At 40.4% G+C, this 15,977-nt stretch overlaps 1 protein-coding gene across 5 annotated transcripts in view; it reads right to left on the bottom strand.

Moving 5' to 3' along the window:
- Nucleotides 1-15,977, bottom strand: part of LOC112668957 (cat eye syndrome critical region protein 2) — a 174,368-nt gene that overhangs the window by 15,429 nt on the left and 142,962 nt on the right. For 3 of the 5 annotated variants that reach the window (XM_025461587.3, XM_025461586.3, XM_025461589.3), the window contains 8 exons: nt 11,067-11,220; nt 6,648-6,777; nt 6,080-6,117; nt 5,903-5,994; nt 5,316-5,442; nt 3,012-3,400; nt 1,689-1,817; nt 508-1,354 (listed from right to left, as the gene is read on the bottom strand). In XM_025461587.3, coding sequence (XP_025317372.3) covers nt 508-1,354; nt 1,689-1,817; nt 3,012-3,400; nt 5,316-5,442; nt 5,903-5,994; nt 6,080-6,117; nt 6,648-6,777; nt 11,067-11,220 — 1,906 coding nt within the window. The remainder of the gene's footprint in view (nt 1-507; nt 1,355-1,688; nt 1,818-3,011; nt 3,401-5,315; nt 5,443-5,902; nt 5,995-6,079; nt 6,118-6,647; nt 6,778-11,066; nt 11,221-15,977) is intronic. The other 2 variants (XM_025461591.3, XM_025461590.3) reach the window with 2 other exon arrangements.

The following is a 15,977-nucleotide window of genomic DNA, read 5'->3' as shown; positions in this document are numbered from 1 at the left end:
CCTTCTAGATATGCTAGGTCTAACCACTCTTCATTCTGAGTAGCTATAGATATGTGTCCAAAGAATAGAAGGATGGAAATAATCAGGTTTTAAGTGCTGAAAACTTATTTCATAATGATAAAGTTTAAGACTGTCATTCTTCAAGATAGTTTGAGGATGCAGTGGTTGAGAGCATGGGTGCTAGACTGAGTGGGTCTGGGTAAAAATCTCGGCTCCACCACTTACTAGCAACGTGAAGCCAAGCAACCTAATGCTTTGTGCCTTGGATTTTCCATCTTTATAAACAAGAATAATAAAATAGCCACGTCTATAAGTCTCAAAAAAACTGCATGGTACAGGAAGGACCACATTTGTGTAACCATCACTACTACCTTTCAGATCTTTGGCCCAATCCAAGTGAGTAGTTCAAGAAGCTAGAAGTAAGTTTGACAGTCTTTGTAAAAAAGATTCCTTTTGAATTAAGAGTTTTCATGTTAGACATCAGACAAAAGTGTTGGTGTAAATTACCTCGGTCATTCTCAGGCTCTTGTGTTTCACTGTTCTCCTGTGTCCTCCCAGGGTTCCCCAAGGTAGGCTTGGGGGCTGACACACTTACTGATGCTGAGTGAGCTACCTGTGGAAAAGGGCCAGGTAAATGGGGGGGTGTAGGCTGTCTGGGGTGGTAAGGCACACCTGGTGGGCAAACTCGGGAAGAAAGTTGCTGCATGGCAATCATCTCTGGGCTGTCCATCATGGAGTCCCCTCCTTGTACCCCTCGCAGAGCCTGGGAGGGTGCTCCAAAAAGAGAACTTGGCGTTGGGGCCAGAGGTGGCTGTAACCGATGTCCACCAGATTTACAGGGTGGTCGCATATACCCTGAAGAAGCAACTCCATGAGGTAGAAAGCTTGATTGTTCAGTCCACTGGTTTGTGGGGAGAGGAGGTCTCATCACTCGAGAATCCATCATATGACCAAGAGTACGAGGCTGGTGAGAGGGTCCTGGCCCCATGGGGGGCTTCTCATCTGTGCCCAAGGTTCCTGGATTTGTAGCACCATGGTTCCCATTCCAGACAGCAGTGTGTACTCGATTCAGGTACTTGTATGATCGGTACATGTGACTGGGAGGAATTTCTGAGCTTTCAGTAAAGTCTGGGGGTCGAGTTGGAGCCCCACCATGCCTAGGAGGAATAAATCCTGACTGGAATTGAGTAGGGGGATAAATATTTCCATCCTGACTGGGGCCACCCATTTGCCTAAGCTGTAAGGATCCAGGATGTGATCCCATGTTAGTAAGGTGTGTCAGCCCCCCACACATTTGCTTCTCTTCTGGTGTCCCTAGCCTGGGTCCTCGGTGGTTGTTAATTCCAACTGGAGGCTGGCAACAAGAAAAGAAAAAAAAGCAGAGTTAAAATAAAATCTTAAAAAAAAAAAAAAAAAAAAAAAAGGACAGAAGACATGAACAGACATTTCTTCAAAGAAGACATTTAAATAGCCAATGGACACATGAAAAGATGCTTATCATCAAGGAAATGCAAATCAAAACCACAATGACCCATAAAATAAGGCATATCTTATAATGTGTTTAATCTATAGTAATAAACTCTATAGAATGAAAGATGATGAATTAACTTTAACCTGGTAGGAGACTGTACTTCTGAAGTTTATCTGTGAAACCTTCTGCATTTGTATATTGTGAGTAGGTTACTTACCTGCATGGCAAAAGGCTGATGCTGCTGTATAGGTTCTCCAGGGTGTGGTTCTGGGACCCTAGAGGAGACATATAAATTGGCAGGATCTGATCCTCGAAGAGGGCCAAATGTTCCTGGTACTGCTGGCTTCTGGAGGGTGTTGAGTAAAGGCAAGGGGAGACAAAAACAAAAACAAAAACAATAAAAACCAACCAACCAACCAACGAAACAAAAACCCAAAGAAAAGGGAGAGCACAGAAGACGTTAGATAGAAAATAGGATGTTCCTACAGAATGGTAGCATATGGCCTTACCCAACACTGGGGCTAGTTCCAGAGCCCAAAGCAATCTCTTGCTGCAGGACAGAAAAACTGTGTTTCTTAATCTCTTTTTCATTATTGCCTCTTGCCCCAAATGCTTTTTTTTTTTTTAAAGATTTTATTTATTTATTCATCAGAGAGAGAGAGAGAGAGAGAGAGAAAGGCAGAGACACACGCAGAGGGAGAAGCAAGTTCCATGCAGGGAGCCCGACATGGGACTCGATCCGGGGTCTCCAGGATCACACCCTGGGCTGAAGGCGGAGCTAAACCGCTGAGCCACCCGGGCTGGCCCCCAATGCCTTTTTTTTTTTTTTTAATTTTTTATTTATTTATGATAGTCACACAGAGAGAGAGAGAGAGAGAGGCAGAGGGAGAAGCAGGCTCCATGCACCAGTAGCCCGACGTGGGATTCGATCCCAGGTCTCCAGGATCGCGCCCTGGGCCAAAGGCAGGCGCCAAACCGCTGCGCCACCCAGGGATCCCCCCCAATGCCTTTTAAGCCAATTTTCCCCCAACTGCCTCCCAACATGAATTTAATTTTAAAAAAAATTTTTTTTAATTTATTATTTATGATAGTCAGAGAGAGAGAGGCAGAGACATAGGCAGAGGGAGAAGCAGGCTCCATGCACCGGGAGCCCGACGTGGGATTCAATCCCGGGTCTCCGGGATCGCGCCCTGGGCCAAAGGCAGGTGCCAAACCGCCGCGCCACCCAGGGATCCCCCAACATGAAATTTTAATGCTGCAGATATGCTGTGTATTTTATATGCTGTATGTATTTCTGTGCTTTGTACATGAAAAGAGTTTTATAGATCCCAATTTTTGCCCATCTTGAGAGTGCATCAGATTGATTAATAGAAAGATTTAAAATTAGAGGAAGAATGAATAAAGAAAGGACAGAAGAGGGAAGAAGAAATCATTCACATACAGAAAAGTTACTTTGGAAGATGAGCAATTACAAAGGTTTCACTTTTCTTTGAATTATCAACTAGGAGAAACCACAATAGAATTTTAAGCTATTCCTTACCATCTGGTTTAAAAGGGGTGCCTGGTTGGGCATCCCACCATAATGTAGGGGACGAGAAAAGCCTCGGGTATTTGAAGTGCCCACCTCCCGAGGGAGTTGTGAGGAACTGCTGCTATGATTATCCCCAGAAGAAGAAGCTCGCCGTGCAGGTGGCAATGACTTTCCTCCATTCTCCACTGGCTGTTGCTTCTTGCTGGGCCCTTCCAAATCCCTGGAGCGGGTCCAGACATGGCTTCCACTGCTTCGTCCAGCCCGGCTACGTCTCTTCTCTCGCTTTTCATCCTCTCTGATCCAGAATTCTTCATCTGTGTCTCCGTCATCACCAGGAAAATGCTTCATCATTGCCCGATGGAAACACCTCTCTAAATTATCAGACATCTTGGTATATTCTATGGGAAGATACAAGGATTAACTTCCAGGTACAGGTCTTAGAGGACATAAAAGACATTTCTCTTACCAACAAACAATAATAAAGATGCTATTTGGCTAAATTCTTAAGCTTAATTCAACTCGAGTGTTATTATGTTGTGTGGCTATGGACACAAGATGAAGACACTGTTTTTGTCTTAAAAGGCTCTAGGACTATTACCTTAAACCAACACATTTAATTCTTCAAGGCTAAATCGAAGAATTATTAAATACAGTCACTGAAGCTACTTAGTTGTTTTTAAAAATTTTTATTCATTCATTCATTCATTCATTTATTTTTTATTTATGATAGTCACACACAGAGAGAGAGAGAGAGAGAGAGGCAGAAACACAGGCAGAGGGAGAAGCAGTCTCCATGCACCGGGAGCCCGACGTGGGACTCGATCCCAGGTCTCTAGGATCGCGCCCTGGGCCAAAGGCAGGCGCTAAACCACTGCGCCACCCAGGGATCCCTATTTATTTATTTTTAAAAATTATTCATGAGAGACACACAGAGAGGCAGAGACACAGGCAGGGGGAAAAGCAGGGTCCTTGCAAGGAGCCTGATGTGGGACTCGATCCCAGGACTGAGATCACACCCTGAGCCAAAGGCAGACTCTCAACCGCTGAGCCTCTCAGACATCCAAATTCTGTTTATTTTTAAAGACTTATTTATTTAAGAGGGAGAAATTAGGGGGAGGGGTGGTTAGGAAAGGGAGAGAGACAATCTTTTTCTTTTTAATATTTTATTTATTCATGAGACACACACAGATAGAGAAAGAGGCACACAGGCAGAGGGAGAAGCGGGCTCCATGCAGGGATCCTGATGTGGTCTCCAGGATGAGGCCCTGGGCTGAAGGAAGCGCTAAACCATTGAGCCACCTGGGCTGCCTGGAGAGATAGAATCTTAAACAGTCACTCTGCTGAACACATGGCCAACGTGGGGCTTGAACTCATGACTCTGAGATTATGACCTGAGGAGAAACCGAGAGCCGGATGCTTAACTGACTGAGTCACCCAGGTGTCCCAAATCTCCTTAGTTTTGAAGCTAAAGCATTTGACCTACTGCATAAATGACTCCAAGTTTCTATACTTGGAGCCATACATTCTTTGTTATTGGAGATCTACTCAGTGGACTTCTGAAGAGGATTTAAGAATATAGGTTCAGGGCGATCCCTGGGTGGCTCAGCAGTTTAGCGCCTGCCTTCGGCCCTGGGCGTGATCCTGGAGTCCAGGGATCAAGTCCCACAGGTTGGGCTCCCTGCATGGAGTCTGCTTCTCCCTCTGCCTCTCACTCTCTCTCTGTGTCTTTCATGAATAAATAAATAAAATCTTAAAAAAAAAATAACACAGGTTCAGTCTTGGGGATCCCTGGGTGGCTCAGCGGTTTAGTGCCTGCCTTCAGCCCAGGGCATGATCCTGGAGTCCCAGGATAGAGTCCTGTATCAGGATCCCTGCGTGGAGCCTGCTTCTCTGTGTCTCTGCCTCTCTCTGTGTGTCTCTCATGAATAAATAAAATCTTAAAAAAAAAAAAAAAAAAGAATATATAGGGTCGATCTTGTCAACGGTTAGTGGTCTGTGTTAAGGAAGCACAGTACAAACTAAACCCAGACTGGTCTCTAAGATAATGAAAAATAACCTGAGACCAGTTAGCTACAAGATACATTCTTTTGTCATATAGGATAGGAGTGGTTCAGGCATATACTGTGTAAGTGGTTAGAATGGCCAATCCCACAGCTTTAAATTACATTTTGTTTATAGTCCCAATGAAAGGTCTGAATCATTTCTAAAAGAGATGCACTTCTATTTTTGTGTATTTCTAAAAAAGAAGGTATTCTGTTCTGGACTGAAATGGTGTTAATAAATGTATCCTCAGCAAACTCCTTCCCCACTTACCACTACTTTCTCCATTATATTTTCGACAATTTCTGAACATAGTCTTCATGTCATTCACAAACTCCTCCTTGGTACAGTATAAACCTCCATTCAGTTTCTTCTCCATGCTTGAAATATCCATGGGGACCTAAAATAGGACACACTAAATTACAACATGCTGGAGAAAAAACATCTCATAGTCCTTATGAGGCAAAGGAATTATGTCATTATGAGATGCTCAGGAGCCTGGCATATAATCCAGCAACCCTGATTCTCAAGAGCAACAAGTAAACTTTTAAAAAAAATTTTTTTAAATTTTAAAAAGATTTTATTTATTTATTCATGAGAGACACAGAGAGAGAGAGAGAGAGGCAGAGACACAGGCAGAGGGAGAAACAGGCTCCATGCAGGGAGCCTGACGTGGGACTCGATCCCGGGTCTCCCAGGATCACGCCCTGGACTGAAGGCGGCACTAAACCGCTGAGCCACCTGGGCTGCCCGATTTTTTAAAAATTTTGCAATAGGTAAACTTAAAACAAAAAACACAACAAAAAAATCAAGAAAGAAACAAATACCACAGTAGGTATAACTGCAAAGGTAGCCTATACCTTAATAATCTGGTAATAGTTTGGGGCATACGACTCATCCACAGGTTCTAAAAAGGGCCAGGAATCCTTGTGAGCCTTTACCACATCTAGAACTGAAAGTCAAAGAGAGCTTAAATTAACACACTCACACAGGAGTACTTCAGTCAGAAATAGTAACAGTTGAGAATGGGAACTGACCTTTATACATGGCAGTGAAATCATCATCCAACTCAAAGCTGTGAATCACAAAATAAGAAATAGTAACTTTGACCACCTTCTTTCCTGATCTCTTAATTCAAGCACAGATACATAGCTAATTTATACCAAGGTTTGGATCAGTCAATAAACTGTTTTTAAGCTAAGTCTGTAACACTGATAATCTCTAGAAAATATTATGAAGGCAGAGGTTAGCAAGCCTAATAAGCACACAAAGGGAGTATCATAAGACAAACAAACAAACAAACCCAAAGGGAGTATCATTTTTGTTATCTGTAAAATGATGGGGTGGACTTAGATGATCCACAACTTAATTTATGATTCTATAATGTTGGTTATTTAAGTGCACATTATTTCCTGGGTTTTATTTTAACCTAATGAATATTTTTGTAATCTAAAGAATAATAATACAAAAAAGGCATACAGAAGAATGAGAAGATCAGGAACACTGAATATTACACAGGGTTGTTTTAAGAATTACATAAGAAGAGTGCTTAACACAATGCCAGAATGTTTCTGGTTGCTACGGTTAGTATCATCAAATACTCACATGTCTTTAGTCTTTTTTTCTTCTCTCATGGGGGAATAAGGGTCCAGATGGGAAAGTTCTGGGGGGAGCTCCTTCCCTTGGGCTAGCAGCCATGCCCTTTCTTCTCTGAGCTTTCTTCTCTTTGCTCGATCTGCAATGAACACAGCGCATTATGGTATGTGAGGTTAAGCACTCTTTAGAGGATTAGACTAGATGTTTGTTAATCAATTTTGAGAGGAGAAACAAAGATCACTTATAAAGTTATTTTTATTTCTTTTGGTAATTAGGATGATTCTATAGATCGAATGCACTATGAAAAGTATAAACATGTGGAACCCATTTTCTTTATGCATATTAAGCTCAAGGACTAGGGAGGGATGATGGTGGTAGGGTAGGTACTGGGATGGAGAGGGAGAGGAAGAGCAAGGCTGAAGAAAAACAGAAGAAAAAGGAAAAAATAGAAGACTGAATGATTAGCCTTCTTTGAATACTTGAGGTCTTTCCAATCTTTCTCTCAGAAAAGCAACATCCCACTTCTAAGGACCAGACTCTCACTCAATCCAAACATATACAGGATTTTATATGCATCTAAGCAATCAAGGTTTTGCATTTACAAAGGCATCCTAGCACACCAATTGTCTTTGCTCTTCAATCCACCCCCTCCACTGGCAGCTGGCCCCTACCAAGCCAGGGGTAGTAATAAATCTGGCTGGGAACAAGGGAAAGATGCCAGCTGGAATTGGAAAGGAGCTGAAAGACAGGGATGATTTTTTTCTGGCTCGCAGCCATAGCCATGAGAAACACACTTGGCATTCCACTACTAGTCTGATGAGACACCAAGTGCCAGCAGGAAACCGGAAGGTCAGGAGTAAAGAAAAGAGGCAGGGAGATAAAGAAGACTGTCAAGACAGAAAGACATAAAAATGGAAGGGAAAAGCCAGGACACATCTTGTATTTTCTTCCTGGAGGGACAGACGTGGAGTCCATGAGTATGATATGATCCTGCTAAGTGTTTTCTCTGTCTAGTTCTATTTGACTTGTGCTTTTGTTCTTATGTTATTCACTTATAAACGTAAATCTGTATCTGCTTTAGTCAAAGGCCCTTTGCTATCAATGACTATAATACTGTTTTTTTAAAAATATGATTTCAAGATAAAAGAAAAGGGTAATTACTGGATATCAATGAACCTAAACAACTGGCAATCTTAACATTTTTGCTTTAGTAACTTTAATACAGTACTTCACAGCTTAATAATCCACGTTCTAGTTGGCTGCATTTTTTTGCATTTTACAAATAATAGTATAATGACAATTCTTTCGACATGCCTTCTTATGCACAAGTATGAGCTCTTTGGGATGCACATCTAGCAGTGGAATTGCCAGAGAATTGCTTTCCAAACAGGTACAGCTTTCTTTCAACAGCAATTTGAGTGATCTCACACTCACTTGGTATTAAAACAAGTATTTATGCCAAACTGGTAAGTACTGATAAGGAATTGTGATGTTTTCATTTGCATTTTCCTGACTGGAGTGATAATGAACATATTTTCATGCTACTGACGGTTTGGTGTCCTCTTGTGTGAATGTCCTGCTTACATAGTTGGCCCGTTTCCTTTGGGTTGCTCCATTTCTAATGGATTTACAGAAGTGCTGTAAATAATCTGGAAAATTAGTCTCTGTTAATTATGTGTTAAAATTCTACTTTGACTCCTCTTTCCATTTTGCTTACAGTGTTTATGTCATATGTTAAGTTTTAAACAATTCATGTAGTCAAACATCAATCTCCCTTCCTTTATAGTTTACGCCTTTTGTACTTAATACATTTTTTTTTTTTGTTTGTTTTTTTTTTTAATTAATACATTTTTTTTTAAAAGATTTTATTTATTTATTCATGAGAGACAGAGAGAGAGAGGCAGGCAGAGACATAGGCAGAGGGAGAACCAGGCTCCATGCAGGGAGCCCGATGTGGGACTTGATCCTAGGTCTCCTGGATCACGCCCTGGACTGAAGGCCACCCAGGCGTCCCTACTTAATACATTCTCAGTGTGGAGTCTGCTCAAGATTCTATCCTCCTCTCCATCTGCCTCCCCCCCCACTCCGTTGCACTTGCGCACTTTCTCGCTCCCTAAAATAAATAAAAATCCTTAAAAAACCCCCCCAAAACCCATTAGCCCCTCCCCCTTTTTTTCCCAAGAATTCAGGAAAAGTTTATTGTTATAACTATTTTATAGCCTGTAAAAATTCTCTCCACATTTTCCCTAGGATAACTATCATTTGTGAGCTTGCTGGGCGCTAGGGAATACTTGTTTTTTATTTAATCCTTCTAACAAGGTCTGCACAGTCCTACCTGATGTGACAGACCACTGGTTACCTCTATGAACTCATTTCCTGCCCATTTTTCCCCTTGCTTTTTGCATTGGTGCATACTGGCCTTTCTCCCACATGTTCCCTCCTCAGTACCTGTGCGCCTGCTATTTCCTCTGCCTGTGATGCCCTTCCCCCATCAGATGTTCCATATGGCACTTTCATTCACTTCACTTCTCTAAATGTCACATATTCAAAGAAGGCTATCTTGACAAGTTTTTTTAAAAATTGTTTTTAAGATTTATTTGACAGAGAGAGACAGAGTGCATGCGCACAAACGGGGAGTGGCAGGCAGAGGGAGAGTGGAAAAGCAGGCTCCCCTCCAAGTAGGGAGCAGGGAGCCAGATGTGGGGCTGGATACAAGGACCACCACCCAAGCCGGAAGCAGCCAAGTGACTGACTGAGACACCCAGGTGCCCCCTGAGAGGTTTATTTAAATGCCATCTACATCACATCATTCTTTATCTCTAAACCTATTTTATTTTTCTTTAGATCTTTCACCACCATCTATGATTCTACAATATTCATTTATTCTGTCATCCCACCATTGGAAGTAAACCCCATGAAAGGATTAACTTCTTTTGTTTAATATCTATATTCTTAGAACAACACCTGGTGCAGAATGGGTGCTCAAAAATATCTGCTGACTTAAAGAAAAATCTAACACAGGTATTATTAATCTTATAGGTACAGAAACCAAGCCATAAAAATAAGTTTTGAACCTGTCTGTAAAAAACAGTAAGGTGAGACTAGTGTAGCAAATGAAAACATCACTGAAAATTACAGAATCTCCTCAAAATCTATAAAGAAATAAAAGCCACAGTTACTGTCTTGAGGAATTTAAATCTACCATTGGAAATTGAAGCATCTTAGAAGTAGGATATACTACATATCGTCCCATAGGCTAGATTTGCAGATTTTTTTTTTTTAAAGATTTTATTTATTCATGAGAGACACAGAGAGGCAGAGACATAGGCAGAGGGAGAAGGAAGCTCTGTGCAAGGAGCCTGATGTGGGACTCGATCCCAGGACCACGACCTGAGCCAAAAGCAGATGCTCAACCACTGAGCTACCCAGGTGCCCTTAGATTTGCAGATTAAATACACTAAGGGTTTTATAATGAATAAGTGATCACAGTAGGAATGGGAGGGGAAAAAGCACATAATAAGGCCAGACTCCTTTAAATTTATAGCCAAAATTTATTTAAATACTGAAACACTACATTAAAAAGCCAAATCCGGGATCCCTGGGTGGCGCAGCGGTTTGGCGCCTGCCTTTGGCCCAGGGCGTGATCCTGGAGACCCGGGATCGAATCCCACGTCGGGCTCCCGGTGCATGGAGCCTGCTTCTCCCTCTACCTGTGTCTCTGCCTCTCTCTCTCTCTCTGTGACTATCATAAATAAATTAAAAAAAAGTAAAAAAAAAAAAAAAAAAAAAAGTAAAAAGCCAAATCCTGGTTAAGTGGATTTAAAAAAAAATTTTAAATTCAGCAAATTTACTTGAAAGAAATCTGTATTCAACTAACCCGAATGATCTTTGACCATGGGATTTATCAGGTTCAGCTTATAAATATAACTGCTATCTCATACATATAGGAACTATTATCGTCTTTTGTAATAACTGGAAATCAAAGAAAAATCTCATTATACCAAGACCAAAACTTAGATCCAAGTCTGAGAAAAGGATCTGTCCTAATAAAATCAATTTGTACAATGCCATACTTGAAATCTCTAACACTTTTCTTTAGCTTATTTCAATTATGCTTAAAATGATTTCTATGAAACTTGTCATTAATACCCTAATATTTTTTTCTATTTTACATGAAGGATGATGTACATCGAGGAGGGCAAGTGGTAAAGCTGAAAGGAACACCAAACATAACCAATACAAGTGCTGCAGAAGGAATGCACATGCAATGAGATCAGATCCAGATGAATAAACAAGAGTACAATTAAGATATTTAATAGAAACTGCCGGAAGCAGCACAGACAAGGATAGAACCTGGTCTGGTTTGGTTTTGGCCAGAGGAGGGAGGGCTGTTACCCCCACCACATGTGCTGCGCAGAAGCCACATACCTTCCACTGCCTTGACTTTTTCCTCCAGCTCTCGCTTCCTCTCCTCCTTTAACATCTGCTCCTGCTCCTTCTTCTGCACTGCCAGAAGAATCTGACGTTCTTCTTCCTCCTCTTTGCGCTTCTGCTTTTCTATTCTGGTAAGTACAGGGGTCTCCTGCAAAAAGCCAAGTAAGTGTATAGAGTCAATACACAGTAACGTAAGAGCAGTTTTTTGGCCCTAAGATTCATTTTTTACTAATTTCAACTACTCAAAAAATAACATTAGATAGGCAGGGGATTTATATCATAACCACAATTACATTTATTCAACAGATGACTTTATCATCTGTAGAATGACCATAAGGAGGTACAAAACTAACATTAAAAGATAATGGCAATTTGAAGTAAGGTAAAAAGTTTTGGTCCAAATGGTTTACATAATTTGTAGTGTCTTTGGGAGATAATCCTGTGAATATGTTGGACCAGAGAAGAGAAACTGCGGCCCTCCAGAGAAAAGAAACTGTGGACCTTCAGAGACACTATTCTTACAAATTTAATATTTGATACAAGTGACATCTTAGAAAGTACTCTCATCTAAACAATTTAAAATGGATGAAAGAACATAGGGTCACAGTTTCAATGCATAGGACTTTGAAACCCTTAACATTTATATGTTACAAAGAAGATAAATGAATAAAATTGGGAGTTTGGTGGTAGGGGTCATCATTTTGCCTTAAGATACAGAAAAGAGAAAGGCAGCTGCACAGAAATTCATAAAATTACTCAAACTGGCTAACATTTTCCCTTTTTAAAAAAAATTTTCCGTTGTTTTTATTTTTTATTTTATTTTATTATTTTTTAAAGATTTTATTTATTTATTCATGAGAGACACAGAGAGAGACAGAGACGCAGGAAGAGGGAGAAGCAGGCTCCATGCAGGGACCCCGACGTGGGACTCGATCCTGGGTCTCCAGGATCACGCCCGGGGCTGAAGGCAGCACTAAACCACTGAGCCACCCGGGCTGCCCCAATTTTCCCGTTTTTAACACAAACAACATTAACATCAAGATTTCAGTTGGTCACTGGGAAAGTGATTGCCTAAGAAATCTAATAAAGGATAAAGGAAAATAGGACCATTACCATAATAATCCACTAGTTTATACTCTGCATATTTTCCAATGTAACTTTTTTTTTTTTTAAAGATTTATTTATTCATTAGAGACACAGAAAAAGAGAGGCAGAGACACAGAGGGAGAAGCAGGCTCCAAGCAGGGAGCCGGATGTGGGACTCAATCCAGGGACTCCAGGATCACCCCTGCATCACACCCTGGGCCGAAAGGCAGGTGCTCAACCGCTGAGCCACCCAGGCGTCCCCTCCAATATAACTAGTTCTGAGCCATTTTGTAGTGAAGACTGTGCTGAAATTGTTTTATTTTCCTTTCTTCCCTGGACTTTTGTGCTGATGTGAAAGCTAGAACTTTTATTTTTTATTTTATTTTTTTTAAAGATTTTATTTATTTATTCGAGAGAGAGAGAAAGGCAGAGAGAGAGAGAGAGAGAGAGGGAGGGAGGGAGGGAGGGAGGGAGGGAGGGAGGGAGGGAGGGAGGGAGAGGGGCAGAGACAGGCAGAGGGAGAAGCAGGCTCCATGCAGGGAGCCTGAGTGGAACTCAATCCCAGGTCTCCCAGGATTACATCCTGGGCTGAAGGTGGCGCTAAACCGCTGAGCCACCGAGGCTGCCCAAAAGCTAGAACTTTTAAAAATTGTTATTGAAAAGGTATTAACTGTTGCCTGCATAGAGAACATGTATAAGTTGCAGAGACAGAAAAATAAATCTGGTATCAACAAAGGGAGAATTCGCAATACCCTAACAGTAAAGATAACATTAATTATCCCATTTTAGATAAACCTTAATCAGGAATGTGAAACTTTTCTTCACACAGCTTTTTAGAAGGAAGAAGATCTAAGAATCTGTTGTATTGGTAAATTTTCAAAAGTTTTACACCGTGGAAATTACAGAAGTAGTCTTAAAAAGGAGAGAAGAGACAGATACAGACTGACAAGTAACAAGTCATTTCTAAGTCTTCACTAAACACTCAATCTGGTCCTGGAAACCAAGTTAAGGTTCTCATTGGATTTAGGATTTGGAAGTGGTCTTGCCTTGATAGTAGACCTTCCCAAAGTCACTTGACCTTTTGAATTCTTTCAGGCTGAGTTTATTATTTTTTAAGATTTTATTTATTTCTTCATGAGAGACATAGGGAGAGAGGCAGAGGCAGAGACATAGGCAGAAGGGGAAGCAGGCTCCCTGGGGAGCTGGATGTGGGACTTGATCCCAGGACCCCAGGATCATGCCCTTAGCCAAAGGCAGATGCTCAACCACTGAATGACCCAGGCGCCCCAAGCCTGAGTTTATTTATTTATTTATTTTCCCATCTCCAAGCCTGAGTTTAAAAGAGTTGGTTACTATAAAGTTAAAATCTGAAATAAGAAAGGAGATGAAAATTAAAAAAAAAAAAACAACAATCCTCAAACATTCAAATATAAGAAGCAAAAGCCATTATCATACAGCAGACACTATAAAACTAAAGAAAGTTCCTAAAATCTTTATCCTATAACCAGAGCAGGCAGTTTAGATATGCTAGATATTGTTTCTGAAATGGGGAGGCTATATATACATATATTAAGGAAAATTCTTCTGAAGAATGTGTCTCTAGCTATTGACTCCTAACTGCTAGGTAAGCACCTTCTCTATTACACAAGCACCCTTCACCCACAAGTCCTTCATTATTCCAACTTTTTGGTGACAACTTTACCCAGCTCAGAAGTTATGATGGAGCTACATAACAAGCCAAAGCCAACCAAAACAAACTGCCTTTGCCCCTTTCTATTGTACAATGACGAAGCAGATACCCTCAACAATTCATAGAATGGGAGGGGAGGAGGTAGAGAGGACTAAGCCTGGTCAAAGGAATTATTTCATCCCAATAAAACTGTAGTCCTTTCTATATATATGTCAGATTTAACAAAGAGAGAAAACACAGGTATATGGGCCAGAAGTTATTTACATATACATAGTAATATATGTCAATTCTGCCCCTCATTCCAAAGGAAAGCAGGTGAGAACATGTGAAATATTCTTCCTTCAACCAGTACAAGGAGATATTAAATGGAGTCAGCATTTTAATAAGGACTAAAGAAATTCAAGCTAATGACTTATGAATGGAAGTATTAAGTAACCAGAGTCATCTGTAAATAAACATGGGAGATGTTTCATATTCAAAGTCAATGGAAGGGAGGAAAAGGAATAAAATAGATAATTAAATCTTAAGAACATTATATAATTATTTTTGCAAGAAATATGACAATTTATTATTCTTAATATGTAAATACGTCTTACAAATCAATTAACAACAGGGGCACCCGAGTGGCTCAGTCAGTTAAGTATCCAACTAGATTTCACCTTAGGTCATGATCTCAGAGTTGTGAGATTGAGTCCCGCATTGGGCTCCAAGCTGGGTGTGGATCCTGCTTGGGATTCTCCCTTTCCCTCTGTCCACCCCCCACAACTGCCACTTTGTCTCAAAAAAAGCCCAACACAGATTAACAATAGCCTCCCCCAAAATAGATTTAACATGATTACAAAATTCAAAGATAAAAATCACATCAATGATCAAACAGAAAAGTAAATTAGCCTTTTCATTTACAAAATAGTGAAAGATACAAGTGATACATTCATAAAGATATGGTAAAGTGAGCTATCAATCTGTTGTGGCACAGGTCTTCTGGAGGACAATTTGTATATATATTAAGAACCCTCAACAGAGTAATTACCTTTCTACGACTTTATTGTAAAAGTAAGATAGGCAAGCAAAGATTATTTCTCTAAGTTTGAGTCAACATTATTTAAAATGGTGAAAACTTGTAAGTATGCTAAATGTTTAATAATAGGTGAAATTACAGTCATCACTGTAAAATCAACAGAAGTAGTTCTTTTTCTAAAAAAAGATTTACCTATTTTTAGAAAGGGAGAGGGAGAGAGTGTGTGAGTGTGTGCATGAGTGGGAGGAGTAGATAGAGAGGGAGAGAGAATCTCAAATAGACTCCGCACTGAGTCTGCTCAACTCCCAGTCCAGCTGGAGTATGAGATCATAACCCAAGCCAAAATCAAGAGTTGCATGCTCAAACCACTGAGCCAAGGTGACCCAATAGAAGTTCTAGTTCTGAGGAATTTTTAACGAAATATGAATATGTTCACAAGGTTAAATGAAAAAACACAAGTGACAAAATAATATTCAGTGAGCTACTGTTTTGTAAGAAGTGCATAGAGAAAGGGCCTGAAGCAAACAGGTAAAAGTGCAGGAGTGAGGATTTGGGAATTGTGAGATTACTATGCCTTCCACAGTATTTTAATATAGTTCTCCAAGTTTTCTACAAGAACATGTAAATTCTTTTGGACTTGTAGAACAACTCCTTCCCAGGTAAACTGGGGAAATGAACTAGTATGACCTATTCTAAAATGAGCTGGTATTTAACTCTTTCCTCCCTCTGCTATGTGTTCCCTGTTAAAAGTCTAAGGATTACATTATAGATGTAAAAAACTGTTAAATCAGGGCCCCATATCATTTAAAAATAAGTAAAACTCTCATATAGCTTTTTGCTAAAACTCCAAGTGAAATTCATATAAAATTAACATTTTGAAGTGTATTAACTCAGTGGCATTTAGTACATCCACAATATTGTGGATGCACCACCTACACTAGGTTGCAAAACATTTTTAGCACCCCACAAGAAAACATTGAACCCATTAACCAGCCAGTCCTTATTCCCTACTCCTCTACCTCTTGGCAATCACCAACCTGCTCTTTGTGGATTTACTTGCTCTGGATATTTCACAGAAATGGAGTCAAACACTATGTAGCCATTTAAGTTG

The sequence above is a fragment of the Canis lupus genome, chromosome 27, assembly GCF_003254725.2.
Source record: "Canis lupus dingo isolate Sandy chromosome 27, ASM325472v2, whole genome shotgun sequence".
Taxonomy (NCBI): Eukaryota; Metazoa; Chordata; class Mammalia; order Carnivora; family Canidae; genus Canis; species Canis lupus.
This window is presented reverse-complemented; position numbering and strand designations above follow the sequence as displayed.